Genomic DNA, 11,245 nt, shown 5'->3' with positions numbered 1-11,245 from the left:
TCTGAAAATGTCTGACATGTTAAATACGAGTATTATCGTCATGACTTTTTCATAAGTTCTCAACAACAAAAAGTTGGCAAACGGAGCTTAGTGCACCACAAGCCCCGGTACGCCAGTGGGTCTGCCCATGTTCAGAAAGCATCAATGCTGCAAACCCACCGGCCAAACACCAAGGACGGTGATTCAGTTCAGCGCCCTGTATTATATGTGCACTCAGGATACAACACGATACAAGATCCATTGCACCTTACAGGAAGACATGAGAACGGCAAATGTGATTCCTCCAGATGCAGCTTGAACCATATATCTAGTTTAGTACATCAAGTTCAGAAGAGTCGTGCGTTACACTGCTTGCTACAGGGGATGAGAAGAATCTGATGAAGTCCAACAGTCAGGCTACACAAATCTATAAAAAAATGAATCGAAGATGACACTAAACAACAAAGAAATAATGGAAAATGCATCAAATTGTGGCAGAGAATGCTGAAGAGAACTAAAACTTTACAATAGTTGAACATTGGGCTAAAGATTCTTCCTCTCTGCTTATTCGGGATGCCGCCTGAAACTCAGAACAGATGGCACAGATGGAGACCAAGGTATATATCCCAAAGAACAGCACTGCATATGTACCCGACAAGTGTTTTCTCAGATGCTATGAGTAGACCGCACCAACTGTCACCTCCTCAAAGTGCTTGATATCACCTGCCAAACGCTTCATGTTATCATCGTAGAGGTATGGTACCCCCTCGAACATTACGGTACTGCCATTGGTGGGTTTTGGCACGAACTCCCGGCAAGGCTCCTCCATGACATTGATAGAATTATGGTAATGGTAGTATCTGATCAAGCTTTCTGTGTTGTGGGTTGTCCTCCCATAGACGTTTTGTGACATGTGCACGCCAGTGGCATATGCATTCCGAGCTTGAATTGCATATTTGCGATCCCGTCTGACTCCGGTGATTGAATTACGGAAAACAAGTTTTTCAAATCCCCATTGCCTGAAGACCAATCCCATATAAATGTGTTAGTACTGGAAAGTATGTCAGACAAATCACAACACGTGCACGCATATGCACTGAAATTATTTACGCTGAGGTAAATTTAAAACAAATGATGCCAGATATGTATAAAATGCGGACCATAATCCTTGCTCAACAACTAAAGCAGACATTACCAGTTGTGTTTCATTCATTTGTTTAACTGTACAACTGAGATAAAACAATCACATTAACTGAATAGGCCATGATTTTTTTCTCGAAAAGGAGGTTGAAACCCCCGGACTCTGCATCAAAATCTCGGTGATTTCTCAAATAACTACAACAACCAAACTCGGGTTGGACACGGAATACTATTCTGAGGAAATATTTCAAAGAACCTATCATGAAACAAGTGTCATTTGACTTCTCATCTACTAAAAGGCCCTTGCCAGATTTGAGTGTTGATGCAAAAGTATTAGGTCTCTCCTAGTGAAACAACATACTGATGGCCACCCCATGATTGAGTTTGTTTATGTCATCTCAACACAAGCTTTGTTACTAGCATACTGCAGGCTTGTGTTCCTCGGATTAAATTTCAGCTATCCAAAAGAATATAATAAAGGCCATATGCATCAGGTCGTACCCCTTAGAGAAGCACACAGTATAGGATTTCTTGTAAGGTTCAATCACAGAACAGATCGTGTGGCAGACAAGTTGGTTTGGGCAAACTACTAACACAGTTTTGTTGGCAACTAGTGAGAAATAGACAAGCAGCAGCCTAGCTCATACTTCCTCCCGTTCAAGAAAACGTGATGTTTTTGACATTGGCATGATCTGCAGAATGTAACTTGAAAACTACGATATGTTCATAATGACTAATAAATAAAAGCATAATATAAAGAAAATACTTCCAGAGAAATCTGTACAAATGATTTTCAAGTTTTGAGTGCAAATATTTAGAACAATATTGGCGAACCAAATTCTCAAAGTTTGGCTTAAGACCTGTCCAAAACATAATTTCTTTGAGAATCGGAGGGAGTCATAATAATAAAATCATCATCGGGGCACAAAATTGTTATCTGTTCTGAACAAGTCATGAACAGGTGTAGGATGAACTAGGAGAGCCAACTTGCAAGATTACAAGTTGACTTCTCATGGCATTGTCAACCTGATCATGCTTCTGTTGTACGCTTGGACAATTACAGACAATTTTACTCAACGTTGTCTACAGAGACAATCATATATCTTCTTAAATAAAAAAGAACTCATGTATCTTCTTAATTACATCAAAATAAGTGTGTAGTTTGTCTCTGAAAGTAGTACTTCTTAAATATCATTATTTTATAGGTTTATAAATTATATTAAGTATAAATTACTGGTTGATGTTCTGTTTTGGAGACCGTGCCAACTTTTTTGTGAACTAGAGGGAGTACAAATTAGTTTACTTGGATAAGGTTTCCATTCATGGGTACTTTGCCAAGCTAGTAAGGATGTGTGATAATCAAGATCTACCTATGATGGTAGGTGGTGATTTTAATATTATTAGGAAAAACGAGGAAAAGAATAATGACAATTTTAATGCAATATGGCCTTTTATTTTTAATTCGATAATTCAATCTCTCAACTTAAGGGAAATTGCCCTTTCGGGGAGACAATTTACATGGGCTAGTCGAAGAGATAACCCCACATAGGAAAAGTTAGATAGAATTTTGACCAGAGTGAATTGGGAACAAAAATTTCCATTAGTATCGGTGAGAGCCTTATCAAGGACAGGTCTGGTTCTGATCATACGCCTCTCCTCAGACTCTGGTATTAAAGCACATAATGGAAACCAACCAAGATTCTGTTTTGAGCTGTTCTGGTTCAGACAAGAGGGATTCTATGAGATGGTATCAAAGGAATGGAATTCTATTAATTCAGGTCATAATCCTATTGAGCGATGGGAAAATAAGATTCGACATTTGAGACGATTCTTAAAAGGTTGGGCTAAAAGTATGAGTGGAAATTATAAAAAGGAGAAAAAGAGACTAATTGCTATTATTGATGAGGTTGATCTAAAAGCAGAAACTATTCCTCTTACTCAAGCCGAAAGGGCTACATTGAAGGATGCAAATGAAAAAATAACTAAGCTAAGGAGGGATGAGGAGACCAAATGGGCTCAGAGAGCTAAAGTGAAACACATTCAACAAGGGGGGAGTAATACTAAATATTTTCATTTAATTGCTAATGGCGAAAAAAGGAAAAAGAAAATATACCAACTTGAGCAAGAGGAAGGAACCATTGTTGGTGATGAAGATTTAAAAGTTTATATCTCTGAATTTTATAAAAAGCTTTTCGGGGACCCAATCCCGTCCAATGTTGATCTAATTGAGGACAACAATCAGGATATACCAAGCTCTTTGTTGAGGAAAATAATCTTCTTACTTCTCCTTTTACTGAGAAGGAGGTGCATGAAGCTATTTCTCAAATGGAGCATAACAAGGCCCCTGGTCCAGATGGGTTTCCCGCTGAGTTTTATCAAAAAATTTGGGAAGTTATTAAAGAAGACCTAATGGCGTTATTTAGTCAGTTGCATAATGGGGATCTGTCCTTATATAAACTGAACTATGGTTCAGATTCAGCAATATAGGCCTATTTGCTTGCTTAATGTAAGTTTCAAAGTGTTTACTGAAGTTGGTACTAATCGTGTGACGGGGATTGCTTCCAAAGTGATTAGACCCACGCAAACTGCTTTTATGCTGGGTAGACATATTTTGGAGGTGTGGTTATCCTGCATGAAACTATTCATGAGATGCATTCTAAGAAAATGGATGGGGTCTTATTTGAAATTGATTTCAAAAAGGCTTATGACAAGTTTAAATGGTCATTCCTACAACAAACGTTGAGAATGAAAGGTTTCGCGCCTGAATGGTGTCGTTTCATCAAAGATTTTGTCCAAGACGGGAGTGTCACGGTCAAGGTAAATGATGATATTGGACATTATTTCCAAACTAGGAAGGGCTTGAGACAGGGTAATGCTCTCTCACCTATCCTGTTCAACATTGTTGTAGATACGTTGGCTATTTTAATCGAGCGCAGTAAGGCAGATGGCCAAGTGGGAAGCCTAATCCCTCATCTAGGAAGGGCTTGAGACAGGGTAATGCTCTCTCACCTATCCTGTTCCACATTGTTGTAGATATGTTGGCTATTTTAATCGAGCGCGGTAAGGCAGATGGCCAAGTGGGAAGCCTAATCCCTCATCTTGTTGAGGGAGGTATTTCAATTTTACAATACGCGGATGATACGATTTTGTTTATGGAGCATGATTTGCAAAAGGCACTAAATATGAAATTAATTCTTTGTATCTTTGAACAACTATCAGGTTTGAAAATTAATTTTCATAAGAGTGAATTATTTTGTTTCGGAAAAGCGAGGGAAGAGGAGCAGCAATATAAACATATTTTTGGATGTGTAGTGGGCTCTTTGCCGTTTAGATACCTTGGAGTTCCTATTCACTACAAAACCCTTAGAAATTCAGATTGGTATGCGGTAGAAACTCGATTTGAGGGCGAGTTGGGATGTTGGAAAGGCAAGCTCGTATGTTATGAGGATAGACTTGTTTTGATCAATTCTGTGTTGAAAAGTTTACCAATGTTTATGTTATCTTTCCTTGAGATTCCGAAAGGGGTTCTGAAAAGACTCGATTTTTATCGATCTAGATTTTTTTGGCAAGGAGATGGAGAAAAGCGGAAGTATAGATTAACAAAATGGAATATTATATGTAGGCCAAAAGATCAAGGTGGTCTTGGTATTGAGGTTCTAGAGTTAAAGAATAAATGCCTTCTAAGTAAATGACTCTTCAAATTATTGAATGAAGAAGGGGTCTGGCAGGAGTTACTACACAATAAATATCTATCTCAAAAGACTTTCTCTCAAGTTCAGGTTAAACCATCTGATTCTCCTTTCTAGAAGGAACTAATGCATGTGAAAGATTATTTCTTTGCACAGGTCACTTTAATTTAGGTGATGGTTCAGCTGTTAGATTTTGGGAGGACGTTTGGTTGGGAGATAAAACTTTAGTGCAGCAGTATCCATCTTTATATCACATAGTGCAACATAGAAATGTCTTGGTTGCGTATGTGTTAGCTCAGGTACCTCTGAATATTCAGTTTCGGAGAGTATTGCATGGGAACAAATGGATGGATTGGTTGCATTTGTGTAGACGTTTGATGAATGTTAGTCTTGGTGATTAATCTGATACTTTTGCTTGGAACCTTACAACCTCAGGTTTATTTACTGTTAAATCTATGTATGAAGACTTAATGAATGACCATACTCCTTTTCTGCGGAAATATTTATGGAAGCTTAAAATCCCGCTAAAGATTAAAAAAATTATGTGGTTTCTTAATAATAAAGTTTTGTTAACCAAAGATAATCTTGCAAAAAGGAATTGGAAAGGCTGTACGAAGTGTTGTTTTTGTGGTGCACAAGAATCCATCGAACATTTATTTATAGCTTGTCCTTTTGCAAAATTACTTTGGCGCATGGTGTATTTCTCTTTTGATCTCCCACCTCCAGCTAACATTACCAATATTTGAATGGAGTTGACAAAAAAGCAAAAGATCGAATACGCATTGGTGTGTCCGCTTTGTGCTGGTCAATATGGAGGTGTCAGAATAATATTGTGTTTAACAATTCAACTTCTTTAAGTATTATGCAGGTTATTCATATGGTCGTCCACTTGGTGCAACTGTGGGCGTTACTCCTCCCTCAGGATTAGCGGGCGTTTATGGATACTGGATGCAACCATCTCCAGACGGTCGCACAGGATATCTTGTCCCAGGCTGGATGGTGTCACACTAGTCGACTACAGGATGCTTAGTTGGCTTAGTTTCCGAGTTTTGATGTTTCGCTGGTTGATTTATGTATCGACCATGAGTGATCCGTGAACTTTGTATAACATACTTTGTTTGGCTCGAATCTAGCCGTGTGCATCATCATGATGCAGAGGCTAGGGTGATTATCCCCTTTTCGAGAAAAAAAATTCATGGGTACTTTGGAAGCAATTTCAAATACTCCAGTTAAATCCAAGGAAGAAAAGAGGAGAACCAAATAGAAATGGATAAGCAGCAGTTCAGTTCATAGCAAAAAAGGTTACACAAATTAGGGTTTACTTATATACATGTTGCGTACTAGCTTTATGAAAATTGATTAAGACACATTCACGACTCTGATTTAACCTTGATGGTTAGCCTCTACGACTCTATATCCATTGAAATAATACATTTTGCTTCAAGCAATTTCCTAGTGGTGGCAGCCGTAGAGACATAAATCTCAGGTATTTAATTTATTGGGATTTGTCGCAGGCAGAGAGAACATGAAAATCCTAGACAAGAGAGAAGAAAGGGTTTTGCTTCAGTGAAGGGGGGAGACACCGGAGCACAACTCGAGAAGACATTCTTTGGACAAGGAAGTGCCAAAGATTTAAAAAAAAACTATATAATTTACCTATTTTTCTGAGAGGATATACCAATTACACCTGGAATTTTCAACAACATATAGTCGAGACATCAAGGATGCACACAAAATTACCTCTGCTCCTCTAGTGACAAGTACTTTTGCTTTACGATTTACAAATTTGTATGTAGTGAATAACCTGGCACCGCACCACAAAGGAAAAAGGTTCACTCTCTCAAAGCAAAAGAAGAACTCGGGAAAGTAGCCTCAATTGCCAGCAGCATTTCACATGTAGGGCTAAGATTAATTTAGAAAGTCTCACAGATAGCTTATGGCAGTGGACCAAGGTCAAACAGCCTTCAGTTTAATTAGTAAGGAACCAAACAGTCACTACACGACCAACCTACCGCATAAACAAGTGTGGCTAGGTTCTTGAAGCATGTGTGCGGATAAACAAATCAAACTGACAATGACTGGAGCTGCATTGTAAGACACAATTATCTGTCCAGGAATGCTATGCGGTAAAAAGAGAATATGTTACGCCGATTGCAGTATTGTATTGCACGAATCTATGCTGGATTCCATAGACAATTGCACCAAGATCAACATAAAGAAAGCAGGCAAGAAAAGCATACCTCGAGTAGTCCTTGGTTGGATCCTCCACGCAGAGCTTGCTGGACATTGGGTTCTGCTCAATGGTGAACTGCGTGTACTGCTCGAGCTGGCCGAGCACCTCCTCCAGCGTCCGCCCGTCGGGGAGGTAGATGTACTCGTCGACATCGAAGAAGAATGTCCAATTCGCGGCGTGGCGGTACCGGTGGAGGCAGTCGTTCACGACCAAGAACTGGTTGTAGTAGTAGCCGTCGTACTCTGCTTGCGCCCTGATGTCCTGTAGAGTGACCCGGCCGGCCTTTAGCCACGGATCTAGCACCGCCCTGACCTCCGGGCTGACGCCGCCGGCGTCATGGAGAACAAAATGCGAGCTTGGACCGAAGAAATGCGCGTGGTAGGCCAGCCACTCGCGCATGCGCGGCGCGCTGATGTTGCCGTAGAGCGAGGAGCCGCAGTAGAGGTACTGGTAGGGGAAGGGCGGGCGGAAGCGGGCCTCGTCGTAGGACCCCGGCGCCTCCTCGAGCGCGAGGAAGCGCTCGTAGCGGCGGGAGGCGGTGGAGTAGTAGGCGTGGACGAGGAGCTTCCCGCCGCGGTTGCCGGCGTTGGGGTTGGACGGGAAGGTGCAGTTGACGATGACGACGCTGTAGACGCGGCCGTAGCCCCAGTCGGGGAGCATCTTGTACGCCTTGGTCCGGACGGGCCTCGGCGCGCCGCCGGCCGGGTCCCGGTTGGGGAGCCACTCGCACTTGAAGTAGGGGGTGCCGAAGACGTGCGCCGGCTTGGACGCCAGCCCCACGATGGCGAATGTGCGGGGGCCGCCGCGGTAGGCGCCCATCTGGACGAACAGCGCCGCCGCGCTGCCGTACGGCCGCAGCTCCCGCTTGTTGGGGTCCTTTAGAAGACGGGGTGGCGGCGAGGTTGGCGGCCTTGTCGCTGTGGCGGCGGTTGTTGATGGGCCTCTGTCGGCTGTGGAGTTGGAGGCGGGTACAGAGGCGGCGGCGGTGGTGGGGAGGGTGAATGTGACGGTGGTGGTAGTTGGAGGAAGGATTGGGCAGGATGAGGAGGAGGAGCGGGTGATGGCGAGGATGGGCTGGTACGGGTGGAGCTGCCAGAGCGCCATGATGAGGGTGAGCAGCACGAGCGAGGCAATGAAGGATTTGATGTCGAGGCAGGAGATGCCGAATGCGGCACCGCCGCCGGCGTCTTTCCTCACGACGGCGGGCTTCATGGAAAGATGGGTTCTCTGGCTCGATCTGCTCTGCTTCCGGACTGAATGTGCGTGCGGAGGGGTCAGTGGAGCAGGAGTGTCCTTGCCAACTTTATCCTAGCTTCTTGGGGAGCAGCTATGGGTGGTAGTAGCTCGATTTGTGGGGAATGCGGAACCAGCCAAGCAGGCAGATCGATCGACTGCAAGATGATGTAGAGAATGAAGTGGGAGATGGGGGAGTGGAGAAGGAAATTGGGGAGAAATCGGCGGAAGAAGTGGAGTGAGGGCCGATGAGTGATGAGGCTGTGTGGCTATGTGGGTGTGGGGAGCTCTGCTCGGGATTCCTCTCTTTCTCTGTTTTCCCTTTGGACTTTGGGGTGCTTTGGCCGTGGGCTGTGTAGCTGTAGGGTTCTACGGGGTACGGGCAAAAGGGACAACAGTGAGAGTTCTTGTCTTGCACTTCTACTCCGGTGCTCCCCTTTGCAAATGTCAGGCTGCATCAAAAACAATAATAGTTGAGATCTTCCAATACCCCTTCGTAAGCGGGTTCATGATCGTAAAATTTAAAAATCTGATATATATGTACGGTCCTCTAGAGGCCCGTATAGCCCGCGTTATCTTGTACGATTATTTTCTGTAAGTATAGTGTACTACTACGATGACGTGCGTGTATCGAATAGGCATGGCATATAAAAAAGGGTCGTAGACGTCTCTGCGTACGTCACCCTACCAATTTTCCCACCAAATCAGAAACGAAAATACCGTATGTATACATACGGGTATACATGGGCTGAATATGGATCAGCGGGCCTAAGGTTGGAAAACTAAAAAAAAAATATAACCTCTCAACTTTGTGTTAGGGGGGAGCACCGGAGTACGACTCCTTGTCTTGCCTTGGCGGCTAGGCCCTTCTAGCTTCGTTTAGAACTTTGAGATCTGCTCAATAATTCATTGTGCCCGTAGATCCTATACTTGGAAACAAAATCCTCCCTATGTTTTTATATATAAATCCACCACCATAGTGTCATGTGTCATCCAAAGTGTATCATTGGGTTCATTTTTTCGATAAAAGGAATATATTAATATCAAAACATACTAATTACATCTAGCCACTGCAACAACGCAACATCCTAATAGCAGTACGGATACACACAGCTAAAAAAAAAAGAAAACTAATAAATAAAAGTCCCGTTATAGCATCCAAGGCTTAGCAACAGCAATACAACCACCACCAGGACAACACCTGAAATACAGAATCTCCAAAAACGACGTCTCCAAGAAGGAAACGGTGTACCAGCGCTGTCGTCACCCGACCAAAGATCTTAGGTCTCAATCCTGAAGATAGTTCCCGCTCTCAAAACAATGCCTCCAACAAAATCATTGCCACGCACAACCAGTTAAGGCCAGACCTTGGGTTTTCACCCTGAAAGTTAGGACTCTGAACTTTACATGTGCTGCCGCCCCCACTTCTATACGACTGTTGCGGAGCCCGGGACACCAAGCAAGTCCCTCAACAACGCGGAGACTTTAACCTCCCTTAGCTAGTCTTCTGCTCCGGCCTTCATGTCATTCCCTTCATCTGACTGCAACGTGGACCAAATGTCTCTTGATGATAACACATACCAGAGCTTCGCGCCGCTCCCTCCAGAACCATTTGGCCGGAATAAAAGCATGGGTGCGCACGACCGAATACCACCGATGCAGCAAACTCCAGGCAAAAAAAACGGTTACATTCGCCGGTGGCGTCTTCTGGAACTCAACACTCCTGCCAGATCGAGAAGAGCAAACCTCAGGAAAGTCTTCATCTTCACCCAAGAGAGACCCTAGGACCGCCGACTTTATTCAGGTCGGGCCCCACGCCGGTGACCATCCCAGGCTGGCCACAGCTACCACCGGAGACACCAAGCGCAGATCCCATTGTCCTGAGACATCGCACACGCCCTGGGCACCGCCACAGCCGAACGCCAGCCCTCCACCGACGACATTAGTTGTCGCCCGCTTCCACGCCTCTCCACCTCACCGCCGCAACGCGGTGATAGTGTTGGAGATATGCCCGAGAGGCAATAATAAAATAGTTATTGTTATATCTTAGTGTTCATGATAAATGTTTACACTCCATGCTATAATTGTATTAACCGGAAACATTAATACATGTGTGTTGTGTAAACAACCAGAGTCCCTAGTAAGCCTCTCATTTAACTAGCTTGTTGATTAATAGATGATCATGGTTTCCTGATCATGAACATCGGATGTTATTAATAACAAGATCATATCATTAGGTGAATGATGTGATGGACACACCCATAGTAAGCATAGCATGAGAACAAGTCATTAAGTTCAACTTGCTATAAACTTTCGATACATAGTTACCTAAGTCCTTCGACCATGAGATCATGTAAATCACTTACACCGGAAGGATGCTTTGATTACATCAAACGCCATTGCGTAAATGGGTGGTTATAAAGATGGGATTGAGTATTCGGAAAGTGTGAGTTGAGACATATGGATCAAGAGTGGGATTTGTCCATCCCGATGACGGATAGATATACTATGGGCCCTCTCGGTGGAATGTCGTCTAATTAGCTTTCAAGCATGTGACTAGGTCACAAGAGATGACATACCACGATACGAGTAAAGAGTACTTGTCGAAAACGAGGTTGAACTAGGTATAGAGATACCGATGATCGAACCTCGGACAAATAAAGTATCGCGTGACAAAGGGAATCGGTATCGTATGTAAATGGTTCAATCGATCACTAAGTTATCATTGAATGTGTGGGGGCCATTATAGATCTCCAGGTCCCACTATTGGCTATTGGTCGGAGAGGAGTCTCGATCATGTCCGCATAGTTCACGAACCGTAGGGTGACGCGCTTAAGGTTCGATGTCGCATAAGTAGATTCGGAATATGAGATGGAGACCGAAGTTTGTTCGGAGTCTCGGATGGGATCCAGGACATCACGAGGAGGTCCGGAATGGTCCGGAGAATAAGATTCATAAGGGAAGTTGATTT

General features: G+C 43.5%; 1 protein-coding gene across 1 annotated transcript; it reads right to left on the bottom strand.

Moving 5' to 3' along the window:
• Window positions 1-260: 260 nt before the first annotated feature.
• On the bottom strand, window positions 261-8,615 carry LOC127317067 (galactan beta-1,4-galactosyltransferase GALS1). The gene is made up of 2 exons (XM_051347589.2): window positions 7,049-8,615; window positions 261-998 (listed from the first exon to the last, which is right to left on the bottom strand). The coding sequence occupies exons 1-2, from the start codon at window positions 8,251-8,253 to the stop codon at window positions 653-655; spliced, it is 1,551 nt and encodes a 516-aa protein (XP_051203549.1). The 5' UTR covers window positions 8,254-8,615; the 3' UTR covers window positions 261-652.
• Window positions 8,616-11,245: the final 2,630 nt, after the last annotated feature.

This window comes from Lolium perenne, chromosome 7, assembly GCF_019359855.2.
Source record: "Lolium perenne isolate Kyuss_39 chromosome 7, Kyuss_2.0, whole genome shotgun sequence".
Lineage (NCBI taxonomy): Eukaryota > Viridiplantae > Streptophyta > Magnoliopsida > Poales > Poaceae > Lolium > Lolium perenne.
This window is presented reverse-complemented; position numbering and strand designations above follow the sequence as displayed.

Coding starts and splice junctions, on each gene's coding strand:
- LOC127317067 (XM_051347589.2), bottom strand. CDS start 8,253: ATGAAGCCCGCCGTCGTGAGGAAAGACGCCGGCGGCGGTGCCGCATTC. Junction 999..7,048: donor CCAACCAAGGACTACTCGAG/GTATGCTTTTCT, acceptor ATTGGTCTTCAG/GCAATGGGGATTTGAAAAAC.